Here is a 15739-nt window from a genome sequence, read left to right on the forward strand (position 1 = left end):
CTGACATCCGAGAGATATTTATTTCAGACTCTTCATAAAGAGGTTATTTGTGATATAGTGAACCGTATCCTACAAAATAATGTATACTGAGAACTTACAACGTGCTGGGCATTTTACTAAGATCTCTAAATACATTATCTTATATGATTCTCAAAAGGATACCCTGAGGTAGGTCCATTCCCCTTTTGCATAGTAACTGAGATTTAGTCACATAGCCAAGTAGGAGCAGAGCCAGGATTAGAATCCATGCTACCTGCCTACAAAGCCAGTGCCCTTAACCACCACCGTTATAGTAAGTGTGACACTGAGTTTTTGATTGATGCTTATTTCTTTTAAGTTCCTCAATGCAAACTGATGGTGTAACTCCAAGTCATGATTCAGTAAAGGGGACAGCCAGCTGATGCACCTGTCTGATTCAGAATTACAATCTAATTCTAAAGATTATTCTTTAGACTAAGAGGGGAAGGGATGACCATACCCTTTTGGTAAACCTGCATGAATACCATTACTTCCAATCAGGTTTTAAATAAGAATTTGAAAGAAGAGTGTTTGAGATTGTAAATCTACCAGAACCTGGAGATTCCACATGCCAAATAAAGGCCGAACTATATGCTTCAGTAGTCAGCTGGGCATTAAATGTTCACATAATTATTTTCAAAAACTCATTAGATAACCAAACAATATCATTGTGAAATAACAGAAAATAGATATATTGGGTTCTGCCCCTGGTTCCTAGCACAGAGCTCCTAAAATTCATGTAATTCATATTCATAAGGTCTAACTGAGTATATATTCACATGACTATTAGTTTCCTCATTTTACAAATTAGGAAACTGAGGTACAGAGAGTACCCAAGATCATTCAGCTAGTAAGTAACAGAGCAGGAGTTGAACTCTGGTATTCTGGCTCCAAAACCCACATTCTCAACCTCTAAACCATGCATCTCGACACAACAATGGAAACCTGAGGTAACTGCTGAATCCCTGCAAGCAGACACTTTTCATCTAGCAAACTGTTGTTGGGGACACAGCCCTGCCCTCAAGTTGTACATGGTCTAATGAGACGCACAAAGATATAAACAGATAATTATGATACCATGTGCTAGAAGCTGCAACAGGGGTGCATTTGCTGGAGCTCTGGGAGTTTACAGGAGCAGTGGAGATGGGCAGGTGAGGGGAGTTGGAGGGCAGGAGGTGTAGAGAAGACAGCTTCTCTTCCAATAGTAGGAAGAGATGTGCCTTGATCTAGTTCCACCTTAAGGGGTCTCCAGTTGGTTCTGGTTCTGAATTTAAGAACAAAATCTGCCCATGCTGCACAAAGTAGCTAAGCTGTCAAACATATTTTATAAATTCTAGGCAATTTATTGATTGTTTTGGAGCTGAAACCAAATTAACTTCTTAAAAATTTTTTCTTATTATTCTGCAAGGTGAAAATGATATGAGAATCTCTTACAAGAGTAGCTTCCTGGGATTTTTAAAAATTCTCAAAGGGGCGACTGAATGAAAGAGTCACATTTAACTTTCTTATGATCAAACGTAAGTAGAATTCGCTAATTCCTGCAGAATGTAACCAGTCTTCCATACTTTTAACCGGCGTCTCTTTTGTTCCAACAGGGGCCGCCTCTTTCTTTTGTTCCTCAGAGTCTCTCTGGGTAAAAGACTCATCCAGAGCCCATAAAACCAAATCATGCAAGGAAAGGATTGTGGTTCCATCTTCGGTATATACTTTGGAGGCTGCTCTGGCAAGACCAAGTTGTTGTGTGCATTCTGTAAGAAGCTAGAGAACACAGACTATAAGGAACTGAGAGGAAACAGTGATAGAACTGGGAAAAATCACGAAGGGCTTGTTATTTTAGAAACCTGAGAAAATCCTTTTAATTTGAGAAAATAGAAAGCAGTAACTACCAATGGGATCTCTGATTAGAGATGATTTTTGATATTAGGTTGTCCTACCCCATCTCACGTATTAGTCCAGTCCAGCTGTCAGGATTCTGAGCTCCAAAACTTTAACACAGCAGCTGGTGCACGTTAATACGTTTTTCCATCAGAGTGCTTCTTATTTCCTAAGAAATGTTAACCTAGAAATCTGCTTTCGATTCTATTGCTTTACAGTGTATAAAATTATTCAAACACTTGAGATGAACTGCTTTAACATAAATGAGTACTTGACTTTCAAACCAAGAACTGACACATATTATTACTTCCATTTTGCAGGTGGGAAATCAGGCTGAAAGGTTAGTATTTTTGTTCAAGACCACAAAAGCTAGGGTCTCAGAGTGAATTTTGGAATTGTTAACTTTTGTTCTTTGCTTAGTCCACTGAATAACATCTTTAAAACAAACAAACAAACAAACAAAAAAGAACTAGTTTTGTACTCAACCAAAGAGGTGAGTGAATAATTATGTGTATATGTAAGTGTTTGCAAGAAACTCTCCAGGGTAACTCCATATCATATTTAGCATCGCTTATAAAATATGTTGTTCAGGGTACTGGACAGAATGTACAGACAAGACAATCACCAAGCAACGGAAGGACAAAGCTGGGCTTGGGCCCGTGGGACCCTCATCCCTTCCAGTGACTGTGGGGAGCAGGCTCTAAGACAGAAACCACATATTCTCTCTTAGCACAACTCCTGCCTCTCCAATGTGAAAATGAAATGAAACACCCTATCAACAAATAAGTATTCAGATTCTCCAGATAATAAGTGAGGCAGCATCTCTCAGAATATTCAGATGACATACAACTTGAAGCTGCAGTGGGAAGGAAGGCAAAAGAGGCTTTGTCTGTCACAAGACTGAAGAAAATCTGGTAGCTTTGTCTTTCCCCTACTTTCGTGTATCTTTGCTCTGAAGCCAATCCTAAAACCATATTCTGGTTTCTCATTTTTCTAAGTCTGTATGCAAAGAAACACAATCAAAAAGAATATCTTTAAGAAAACAGAGATCTTGATCTCATCAGCTTAAATTGGTAAAACAGGCCAGAGATATTTGTCACTCAATCCTACTGCTTTTTTCTTGTCAGAAGAATCACCATTATCATTACCTCAGAGGATGCGAGAAGCATTTAAGTGATAGCCACTTACCATGGGGAATGTTCCAGCCACAATTAACTTCCCATTTCGATATCCATCTCCATTTTTGTACGCAATTATTTTCACTGCCTTCTGGTGCGTAACTGCCATGCCACTATGAGATACAACTTGCGCGCAGGTCTTCATCCGTAGAGATAATAGACGTTCTTCATAATAACTTAGAGTGTTCTCAGCCTCATGAGAAGATAAATCAGCCTGATTTAAAAAAAAAAAAAAACATAGATCTACTCAAACTTTTTTTTTCTTTTAGTTTTTTTATTTTTTAACACTTCAGTCTCTTAATATAATGTGTGTGTGGCACCTAAATTTTGAAATGCTCATTCATATGCTGTATGTATCAGATGCTATAGTGGGATGGACGTTGGGTCAGAACTTGGGTTCTCTTCCCAGCCCTGTCACTGAGTCTCTAGGTGACTATGTGCCTCTGGCTTGTGTTTCTGGGCTTCTCCTGTTTTCTACCTTGCCTTTCTCTGGGATGGGAGATGGGGAAGAAGGATACCAGGGCTAGAAAGAGCCTGCGGCTGAAGTGATGGCACACTAGTACTAAAAGTATTCTCTTAATCTTTAACTTTAGGATGATGCCATCCTATGGTGGCAGATACTGATGAAGGAGGAGGGGAATGAGTGTAGCTTTAACTACATGACTATGAGGGTGGTGAACACCACACTTTCCCTTTCCCTTTTCATCCCTACTCAGGAAGCTGCCCCAAGGGAAAAGCTGTCTGAGCCCCTGTAACATTGTGGATTCTTTCCAATCAGCTCACCACTACCTTTTTAACATGACTCTGCTGTCACCAAAGCAAAGTCCAAATGCCTGCAGGTTTTCCCAGAGGACTGACTCTCCTTCTCTTTCAGAGTTACTGTTTCAGGTCATGTTTATTATAACTGTTACTACCCCACTCTCCTGCAGTGTGCATCAGGTTTAGGGGAGGGGGAGCGTGGCCTGGGAATGAGATGGGCAAGCTCTGAAGAGCACACCAGGCAGAAGGTCTCACCCCTTAGGAACTGCTCCTTTTTATACAGTGTGTAATTTCCCCCTGGCTCTTCTCACTTCTAAACTCTTGAAGGGAAGGATTTTTTTCAATGCCATTTGAAATTAAGATCACAGGAAGGCAGCAGAGATTTTTTTCTCCATGAGATATAAACAGCATTAGACAGGAATGTGTGAATTCAGGCAACCAACCAGAAGAGTCATTAACAACACATCAAATTTGCCCTGAAATGTTCTATAGTAGTAAAAAAAAAAAAAAAAAAAAAAAGGAGTTTACCCTGTGGATATAGGCAAAAAGTTTCTTCACTAAGTAAAGATTTGCAGTTCCTTCCTCATCTAAAAGCAACACAGAGAGAGTGGTGCAAGATGTTCAGCAGATGATTAAAGCCGTAAGAGTGCCCAATTAACTTCAAAGAGTGTATCGAACTATTAATAGACAAGGTATTTTAAATTACAGTGAGGAAAAGGAAATCAATGCAGGTGGAATGGTAAAGGTGCATCAGAGAAAGATGAATTGGATGAGTGGAGATGAACTTGAGTGCAAAGCAAATAATGAACTCATCCAACTTTCCCAACTGATGCCACACACGTATTAGCAGAGCTCAGATCACTGCATACCTTGGCCACATTGATGACCTTAAAGGGTCCTCGTGAGAAGGGCTTTTGGGTCTTGGAGGCTGAGGCACAGAGGAACGGCAGCCCTGGAAGCAACTGTTTCAGTCCCTTCTCTGCTCTCATGGATTGTCCACATGCCAAACAGAGCACAGTTCTTTCCTCACTGGGAGAGAGATAATAGTATCCCTAAAAATGGAGATAAAGATGTTTTCAGATAGATACATCTAAATTATGATAGCACTTCCGTAGAACATGTTACCAAATAAGGCACATTTATAATCCCCAAATACTAAATTTGAAATCTCAACATGAGTACACTATTTTGCTCCCAAGTAATTATATTTAAAAAAAAACACACATATTTCCAAACTCTGTCGACTGAAAAAGCCTAGAGGCAATGAAAATTCAACAACAATGAGTATCTAGAATCAGAAATTTCTTAGAGGAAAGGCCAATTCCAGATTTGGGGCAAGAAATATACAAGACAAACATGGATATCTTGTGGTTCCCTGAAAGAAAAGAAGCCATCCAAGAATAAAGGCATTATGTCAAAAAAGACACAGGAGCCAACCTGAAGGACGCTCCATTGGCTCAAAGTGGGACAATTTAGGAGCAAAAAATAAAGATAACTGAAACACTTAGAATCTGCTTGAATATGTAAAATCCCATGAGTTCATAATGATGTTTAAAAAACAAGTAAAAACAACAACAAAAAGTCAACAAGCGAATAACAATAAAACACAGCTTATTGGAGTCCACTGGAAGTACACAGGCACAGATTTATAACTCTGAAATTGTCTACTAGCAAGTGTTGCAGATTATTTGCAAAGATGGCCAAAATTAAACCCTCCCATTCTCATTTGCATGCATGATTTTGCTGCTCCTCCAAACAAGAAATAGAGTTATTTTCTCCTTTTTCTTTCCCTTGAATCTGGGCAAGGCCACGTGACTTGATTTGGCCAGTGTAGCATTAGCAAATGTGATGCAAGTGGATGCATAAGAAGTGCTTGCACACTGGAGCTTGTTCTCTTTTGGCTGCATTTGGAAGCCCGAGACCATCTGTGAACTCAACTGGAGCTAGCCTGCTTCAGAAGCCTTGAGGAGAACCAAGGCCACCAGCTGACCGCTTGCCAAACACCACACATGTGAGGGAGACCGTCTTTGACCATTCAGACCCCATAGAACCACCAAACTACTGGCACGTCACCAGATAACTACAGCCAGACTAAGTGATCCTGGGCAAGACCAGCAGAGCTGCCAGCTGAGCCCAGCTTGAACAGTTGAGCATAAAGTGGTTGTTGGTTTAAGCCACTTAATTTTCAGGTGATTTGCTATATACTACAATAGATAAGTGAGACAGAATAAATTAAGCATTTATCTTGCCATCCTTGACCAACCATATTTTTGGGTAGTCAAACACCTGGTTAAAGAGGTAGAGTTCTTCCTTACATTAAAAGTTTAGCATATACATGTGGGGGAAAATGATAGATAAAACTGATCCTTAAAACTTCTAATGAAATAACTTAGGCAAAGATCACAAAAAAGGCAACACCAAAGGAGAAGTCAATGGGATTTTTTTTTTTTTTTGATATGAGATTGGGTTGTAATCACCTGAACCCATAGATAATCATTATCAGTAAAAATGGAAAATCCACACTGCATGCCTGCATAAGTGATAAATATGAAGTAAACAGTATAATCTATGAAGATTCTTGTCAAAAAAGCTGCACATAAATATAATTAAACTCCAGTGCTGAATTTATTTTATGAGAGTGACGGCGGTTATAGAAACAGGTTAAAGGATGCCACAGGAAGCAAACAGGCAAATCCAAACCAGAGGCATTCTACAGATGGATTCTGCAACCAAATGTCACACAGGGACATTGTTTGAGTATTGACTCAAACCAACCAACTACTAGAAGAGTTTTTTAGGAGAACCTGGGAAATTTTATTAAGAACAAGGTATTAGATGGCCAAAAAATTTTGTTAGGTGTGATACTGGCACAATGATTATGTAAGAAAATGTTGAAATTTTTATAGGTACATGTTTAAGTTCAAGGTGAAATGATATGTCTGGGATTTGCAAAAGCTTGATAATAGCTGAATTTGGGTGACAGGTGCATGAGAATTCATTAAACTAGTCTCTCTACTCTTGAATATATATATGAACATTTTAAAGTACTTTTATAAAGAAACTCTCTGATTTGTTTTGTTCTTCACAAGGCTAAAAGTTAAGTACAGCCAGAATTAGCGTCATCATTCTCAATTTACAGATGAGAAAACAAAAGCTCAGAGATGGAAGTTTTTAATCCAAGGATACCCAAGAAGTATGTGGCAAAACTGAAATATAAAACTGTGACTTCTGAATCCAAACTCTTGACTTTTTTGCCTTTGTCATATTGCTTCAACAACTCCACTTAAATAATTAAAACTATCTCAATTCAAAGCCAACATTTAGATGACACTGTTGAATGTAATTCTTAAGTTCCACTATGGATTTCTCTATATGTACATCTGATTTCTGTTTTCCTACAAATTACTGGGAGGCAGAAAATTAAAATCTCAGGTGGAATTGAATGAATATTATGCGGAATCATTTGTACAGAAAAACATGGGCTTTGTGACGAATTGTGTGCCAATGATATTCCTTATTACACTAAAGAAGCCCATTGAAATATCCAGAAAATGTATTTTCATTCATCAGGACATTAATCCCCATGACTGTGGTGCTACTATTTTGATGGTTCCCAAATTGTTTTATTTTGGCAATGGTGCACGTACACAATGTAAACTGAATTTTTGGTTAATTCATTCACACTTAATACAGCTTTGAAACTGCTGCTGGAAAGAAAAATGCAATATATTGGGGTAGCTCCCAGGGTTAAGGTATGTCTGTTTGCATCCTGGGGTATGGGTTTGTATACATACCCCAGGATGCAAACAGCTTCAAAGTTCAGAAAATCAGCTGCTCGCTTTCTGTACAGAATACCAAGTAATTGGTTTGACTGCTTTTTTTTCCTCTATGAAAGTTCCCTGATTTATTGAAATGACTAACTTGGCCTGTTCGTGTGGCCTTATACAGATATGATCTATGACGGGGGGGTTGTCTGATCAACGACTGTTACTATATACCTAGTAGCTAGTGTGACTGTGAATAAATTATTCAGTTTCTTCACCAATCTTAATTAATTTACTGATATTATTCATATTTATTATTTATGTTATATTATTTATTATTTAAATGAGATCATCAACATGAAAATAACTAACATTACATTTGTATCTAGCATACAGTAGCTATCTGGCATATAATAGATCATATTAATTTTCTTTTTCAAAGCTCTCCAGCAAACAGGATCTAGAAGAGAGGTTCTTACCCTACATCCAAACTGGATTTCAAGGGGAGTCTATGAACTCCCTAATATGTTACACAAAGTGTTACTGTACACATGTGAATTTTGGGGGAAAAGAGTATCTGTAATTTTCATGAGACTCTCAAAGAGGTCTGCATCTCCAAAAAGTTTAAGAACTAACAACTGGTTAGAGCCTTTGTGTAGAGGGTAGGTTTCCCCAGGCTCAAGAGAGAGTAACTTTTTTTAAATTTGCGAATCTCAGAATTGATATATTACTGTACTTTTCAGGTTAATCACATTAGTTTCTAGCAGATAGGTTATCATTTAACTAGTAGGAACGTTACAATTTTTTAGAAAAAAATATTTTTGGAAATTGGGAAGTTTTATCCTTATCTAACAAATAAGGGCTCTTTTATCATAACTATAATATCATACCTAAAATTAATAATACCCTAATATAATCAAATATTCAGTCAGCATTCAAATTTCTACAATTCTCTCTCTTACAATTTATTTGAAACAGAATCAAGATAAGGTCAGTATGTTATAATTGGTTGATATACCTCTTAGATCTCTTTGAATCTTCATGTTCCTCATTTTTCTTTCTTCTTTTACTGTAATTATTTGTTGTATATTTTCTCCAGTTAGATTTTAGGGGGCAAGAACACTTCGTAAGTGGTACAGTGTATCAACATCAAGGGACAACTGTTGTGCCTCTTTTTGTAATGTTAGTAGCTACTGATGATCATTGCCTAGATTCATTAATTTATTAAAGTTCACAACATAATGATATTCCCATTTCCCCATACTTTATTCATTTGTTAGCTGGGATATTTCTATGAAGTGAAACTTCTCATCAACTATTTTGTTATCCTGAGGTATAGTTCATAAAGGAAGGAAAAAATAAACCCTTGATTCTTTATTTACCAGTTTTCAAAGTAACAAATTTGTTCCTTAGCATCATCTCATTGTGACCAATTGAGCTATTGCTGTTGTTTAATATCAGTATCAACATGCGGATTTAAACATTTCTAATGTACGTCAGTGTACGTCAGTCCACCGCATTCAGTAGTCATACTGATGCTTAAATTGTTTCATCTTTGGAACCGTTTCAAGTTGACTTGATTCTTTTTAAGATGACTTTAGCAGTCTTTGGCAACATATCTGTTAACAGCTATGAGATCACAGACAAAGGAGAAAAAGTTGAGGGGAGAGCATAGTCGAAACAGAGACATGCAAAACAGTATGGTACACTTGACATCTTATTCACTAGAGCCAGGGAGTGATGAGTGAAGAAGCAGCAGCAGTTTAGAGACGTCTGAGGAGCAGAGTAAAGACGGTCTTATAATGTGCATTATGATATTTCAATTTTCTGTAGGCCAATGGTTATCAACAACAGTAAGGTGCTTTGACGAAAGGACACACAAATATCTTAGGTATCTGTTAAGTAGGGTGCAAGTAATTCCTTACTAGTACAAACTAAAGGACTAAGCTTGAGAAATTATTTCCTTTAAAAATTAGAGTATATTCATGCTTAGCCCTATGCTTGGTATAACATAATATAAAGCCACTTACAACCACTGTCATTTTAATATGCTTTCCGGAGTGGAGTGACATCTTGTGTGGCAGGCACACCTGTGGGAGTCAGGGATGTGTGATTACCCTCCCTCATGCATGTTCTGGCTAGCTGATGATGGACCAGAGATGGTGCTGGTGACAGGGAACCATGGAAACAATACAAGCAGAGGGTAATATCAATACGCCTTCCCTCTTTCCTAGCCAGAATCACAGTGTGAGTGATTTCACTCACAAGTCAGTGTTTAATTTGTGTGAACTTAAGGTTTTCTAGAAAAAAATTTTCTTGCTTTATTAAACTGATGCGTTTCCCCCCATCCCCGCCCCCGTCCTCAGTAGAAAGGAACCACTTACTGGTTGATCAATGTTTTCTTCTTTAATCACAGTGGATGTACAAATTCCAGCATAATTTGCTGCTGTGATCTCCTTATCCAGGGCAGTGCTATGAAAGGCCACAAAAGCCTTCATATTTTTCATGTAATTCCATTTTTGATTAGAAGCCCCATTGTTATATGGTTTATATTTCTGGAAAATAAACAAGACAAAATACTGAGTCAAATAGGAGAGCTTATGATTTGGTTATAGCAGTCATAGTTTTCATTGCATAAATTCAGAAAATATAGATAATTACTTACAACTCCACTATGTAGTGATAACTATTATTGATATTTGATCATTATATACACTACATATATATATATATATATATGCATTCTTTGATTTATAAAAATAGAATCACAAAATACATACAATTTGGTAACTGCGTTAGTTTTTTGGGATTTTATAAGTATTTTATTTACCAATCTCCAATAGTTAAACACGTAGAGAGTTTCTCAAATTTTCCTTACTATAAGCAAAAAAGCAATGAATAATCATATAAATAAATCTTTGTGTAAATCCGTAACTTCTTTAGAACAAACTCAAGTAGGATTGCTAATAGAGAAACATGATCATTTAAAAAAATTACAATGTATCATAAAAACCTTTATCATATTAAAATGCTTTCTAGAAAGGTTATTCTTGTTTACACTTCCACCAGTATAATATGAAATGGTTTTTCTTCCTCACACTCTTGCCAAAGCATCATCAATTTAATAATGAAAAATAGTACCTTGTTGATGTTTTAATTTACATTTCACTGGTTAGTAAGATTTTTTTTTAAATGTGAGTACACTTCATTTTATATGTATTAGAAACAGCATGTTTATTCTAATACAAAACTGGGCTTGGCATAAGTTAAAAAATGAGTAGTTTCAACTTTAGAGAATTTAAACCAGTAGATTAGTTCCAACTAAACATATCATGACACCTCAAGGAACTTTATAATGAATAACATTTACTTTATCAAGGAGAGATTGATAGTAAAGAGGAAAATAAATGAGTTTTAAGAATTGATTTAATAGGTCAGACAATAGAGCATCCCTCAGAGGTATGGAAAACAAAGACCATATTTCAAGGAACAGGGAGGGAGGGAGGGGGTCTAGTAACATTAACCTAACATGCCTCATTTTTATTATTTTACATGAACTTTAATATTTTTTCACAAACTGACTGCTTCAAGAAATAAAAATGAAACACCAAGCAAAGAAAAAAACCTTGAAAGGTAATACAAATTACCTTGAGATCAAATTTATTTCTTATAAAATGGGAACCTTAAGGGAAAACATCCACATTTATAATTTTATGAAACTGATTAAGGTACTAAATTTGCATCTGCATGAGGTTTTATCTCAGTGTGGTCCGTGCCAAAGAGGCACCTGGAAAGGAAAAATGTGATGCTATACATACTGTGTCTTCTAGAATAAAAATGTAGTTCATATTTATTATCAGGATATAAGACTTAATTAAGCTTTGATATTTGTCCTGATTGCTACATCCCAATTTTGGATTCGGGACCTGCAAAACAAGTTGCCTCACTGCAATTAAAAAATGGAATGAAACAAATGTTATTTAGGGACAATATATTTTGTTCACCAAGAAAAAGGGCAAATAATGTGGAGGATACAGAGAGTAAACTGCAGAGCAGGGATGCTCCTAAACTCTCTCTCCTCCTAGAAAAATCGTATCTATCTAGGAGGGTCTTTGGTGAGTGAGGATGACAGACAAATGTGGGGAAAAAAAGAATTCCATAGGTCTTTACCCAAAAGTCAAATGAAGCCAGGCCTCTCTGGAGCCTCCAAAAATTGTCTGGCTGCTTATAAGCATTTGCAAAAGTATGTTGAAAGTGCATTTCAAGTGAGAATTGTAGTAAAATTAACATTGACGAGCTCACATCCTCCAGGAAGACTTCTCCAACCACAGTCTTTCCCACCAGTTGCCAGCTAAGAGGGGACTTGCTTATGTCCCCAGATCACTGAACTTAAAATTAACAGCCATTCACCTGACTGAAACCACCAGTGAGACCACATGAATGCTACTGGGATGATTTCTCATGCTTGCCATTGGATTTGATTTAAATAACTAGCACAGCTCCTGAGATGCAGCAAGCCCACAATCACCATCTGTTGGATTAAACTAAATTAAGAGCTACATGAACATGTTCAATTTGAAATCTAAGCAGACTATTGTAAATACTTTAACAATGGCATTCAAGATAGGTTTCCATGACAGCCATTTTCTTTCTCTGCAACAAGGAAGCAAGGAGCTCTCCTTAAATTTAACTAAATACAGGGTCATAATTACTCTTTGGCCTGTGTATAGCTTACCTGAGCAATAACTGGATAGCCACAGGCTTCATCTCTAGCCTTGGTCATAGACACTGCCAGCACAAGGTCTGGGTTACTCACCAGGTGAAAGGTCCTTGGGAAAACAGGATTAGGCACATTACAAAGCAGCATGACCAGTTTAGAGCTCCCTCTGTGCCACTTATCAGTGTATTGCCTCTTGGCCCCGTGCATACTCTGTGATAATGGATGTGAAATCCTTTAGGCATTTCTCCCCCACAGTAAGCAGGATGTTAAGCCTTCTTAGCGGAGAGCACTGGAAGAAAACCGAAGGAGGAAGGGGCTCTCCTGTTCTTCCCAGCTGCTCTGTGGGGCCAGTGATTAGAAGTGAGGATATCCAGTGATGCTCTGCCCCAACCAGGTGCCCAGAGTGTATGGTCCCTCGATACCCTCACAGCTCTGGCCTGGCTTGGCCTTGGGATCAGCTGTTGTGGCCTTCCCGACATGGACACCACGTGCTCCAGGCCTTCTGCCGCACCAACAACCCCCATCCCCTTTGTATTTCCATGTGCCCAGCAACAGCTGCCCCCTTACATATGTTCCAGAGGGCTGCTTCCTGCTTGCCGAGCAACCACAGACCAGATCTGGCAGGGCAAACCAACAAACTTCTCTGCCATCCAGCTGTCAGCACCTATACCTTTTCCAATGAGGTCTGAACTTCAGCTTGGGGAGGAGCCCAATTCCAAGTTTATCCTCAACTCCCTCAGCCCTAGAGCACCATATAGAGGATATATATATCTAATAGTTACTCATTTATCATAGTTTAATAATTCTTTCTGTTATACATCCTCTGTTTAAATGACTGTGTGTTTTCTGTCTCTGGATTGTACCCAGACTGACGTACACTTTCCTCGTCTGTTTTACTATTATGAGAGGCAATGTGGCAAAGTGATTAAGGGCATAAATTCTGGAGTCCATGCCCGAGTTTAAATCTTGAGTATACCTCTCAGTAGCTGTATGCTTTTGCTTAATAACCTTGTGCCTCAGTTTTCTCATCTGTAAAATAGGATAATGGTACATCCTCATAGGACTCTTACCCTGGGAATTGAGTGAGTTAATGCATAGAAAATGCACTGAATATTGCCTGGCACATGGCACTTAGTATGAGCTATTATTACTGCTGCTTGTGATTTTTCAGTTTTCCCTCAAATTCTTCTTTCCTAAATGACTATTACATAAAAGTCAAGACAGATGTTGAATATTTTAAAGTTATCTTATATTGGAGCTAAAATAAAGCCTCCTTGACTGCAAAAAACGAAAGAAAATTACTGAGCTAAAGTCCTAAAATTATTTTCCTTGCATCGCTTAAAAGCAAAAGTAAACCACACATTCAAGGATTTTGTCTGCATAGAAAAAGCCAGTTCTTTATGTCTATCAACATAGTTACATTATAGACCAGCAGTGGCAATCCTGCAGTGGAAAATATAACCAGTCCTGAATATAAAATTTAATGACATGTGAGTGGAAGAAAGGGGAGAAAGTAGAGTTGGAGAAGATGTTATAAGAGTAAAATTTTTCCTTTCAAGACCTGAAAAATTCTAGATATCTAATTTAAATCTCTGAACATAAAATGAAATATCCTCATTGTAAAGAATTTACAAAGTATTGGAAAATATAGCAAAAATTAAAACTGAATTTGAAACACAATTTGTATTCCTACAAGATCACTATTAATTTTAAAACATATTTCTTCCTTCTATTGTTCATTAATGAGGTATCATTTTAAATCCAACGTGGGTATTCGATTTTACCAAGTATGTTTTTAGCATTTGTCAAGACTGTCATGCTGTATAGTGCAGGGAACTGTATTTGATATCTTGTAGTAACTTATGGTGAAAAAGAATATGAAAACAAATACATGTATGTTCCTATATGACTGAAGCATTGTGCTATATGTACACCAGAAATTGACACAACACTGTAAACTAACTATACTTCAATAAAAATATATATAAAAGCAGAAAAATAAAATAAAAGTTCAAAAGTATTAACTTCAAGCTTACTTGAATTTAACAGAATAAAAAGAAACTAAAAGAAAAGCTGGACATCAAATAAGGGCTTATTCACTGAAAAAAAAAAAGAAGAAGCCAGTGAAGGGCACGAGGCTGGTATTCCATAGTGTTCATCTCTCCAGCCTCAGTATGCTGCATAGTTTGCATCTTGCACTTTTAAATAGTATTCAAATGAATGAACGATTGCATATTTCTGGCAATGACTATCTGAGGTGCCCAGATTAGTTACCTAGCTTTCTCCATCTTTTTGCTGCCTAGAATAGATGTAGCATCTTTTGCCATGCTTCAGTGCCGTGCTCCGCCATTACAGTATTGGGTTTTTGTTTCCTTTTTTGAAGGTCAGCTGGCACTTGCCCATGCTTACATTCTTCAGGAAGCACGAGCTTATAGACATCTACAGAAAACCCGCTGTGTGCTGGACAGCAGTGTGAGAACTTACTCTGTGCCCCAGGAATATCCAGCATGATAGCACAGCCTCTTCTGCTAACTCGCAATGTGAGTGCATACAAGTCACTTAAATCTTCAGCTCCTTGAGCCTCGGTTTAGCTAGCTTTAGAATTAAGTGACCAAGACCAGAAAATTTTTAAGATCTCTTTCAGCTCTGAATTCCATGACACTCTATTTTCCCTTTCATAATTTTGCATCTTGTTGAGGGGGATTTTCATCCTTGAGCATTTATTTCCTATTTCCCTTTAGAGACCAAATGATTAATTCAGATTGTGCCAGGATTGAAAATGGTAGAAAAACGTCAGATTATCTCAAAAGTTGACCTGGATCATTTTTATTGTTTGGCTGGAAACCAAGTAAGTGTGTCTTTGGCAAGTTCCTACTACTTGTCGTTGCCCCTTCGCTCATTTCTTGCATGATTATCCTGGACTGTGTGCTATCCCAGCTAGGTCGTGTTCTCACAGTCATAATTTCCCTTAAGAGGTTTTGCTGATAATTGCTTAAGTAATCAGATTTCCTAGTTATTTTCTATTTTAAATAGAAGGCCAAAATGAAAAAGTAATTCAAGACCCAAAGGACTGAATGAAAGGACTAATGATAGAAAATTCTAGGCACAGTGATGGCGGCTTGGTACCTTCCATCACGTGGGCATTGGGCTCCTGTGCCTAGGCTCCATTAATACAAATGCTGATTGGGCGGATGCCTCAGTAGATGCTAATTTACTGCTTGGGGAAAATATGGATGATCAAAAGACTGTGGTTCACATAAATGAAAACTTCTATAGGTTTCTGCTACATAGTGCGATCCAAGGTTCTCCAGGCCTCACCAGCTTATCATAACAAATGGGTTTCAATATCCAATTACATGAAAAAGAAAAAGAAAAATGCCAAGGGAAAACGTGGAAGAAAGCTCAGAATGACCGTCACTGTGCAG

At 37.6% G+C, this 15739-nt stretch overlaps 1 protein-coding gene across 1 annotated transcript in view; it reads right to left on the reverse strand.

Moving 5' to 3' along the window:
* The window catches only part of DCDC1 (doublecortin domain containing 1), a 381196-nt gene that overhangs the window by 23376 nt on the left and 342081 nt on the right, over positions 1–15739 (reverse strand). Inside the window, exons 29-33 of the mRNA XM_032488403.1 lie at positions 12330–12423; positions 9979–10149; positions 4700–4882; positions 3082–3285; positions 1584–1776 (exon numbers count right to left, since the gene is read on the reverse strand). Of these exons, the coding sequence (XP_032344294.1) occupies positions 1584–1776; positions 3082–3285; positions 4700–4882; positions 9979–10149; positions 12330–12423 (845 nt within the window). The remainder of the gene's footprint in view (positions 1–1583; positions 1777–3081; positions 3286–4699; positions 4883–9978; positions 10150–12329; positions 12424–15739) is intronic.

Source organism: Camelus ferus, chromosome 10, assembly GCF_009834535.1.
Source record: "Camelus ferus isolate YT-003-E chromosome 10, BCGSAC_Cfer_1.0, whole genome shotgun sequence".
Lineage (NCBI taxonomy): Eukaryota > Metazoa > Chordata > Mammalia > Artiodactyla > Camelidae > Camelus > Camelus ferus.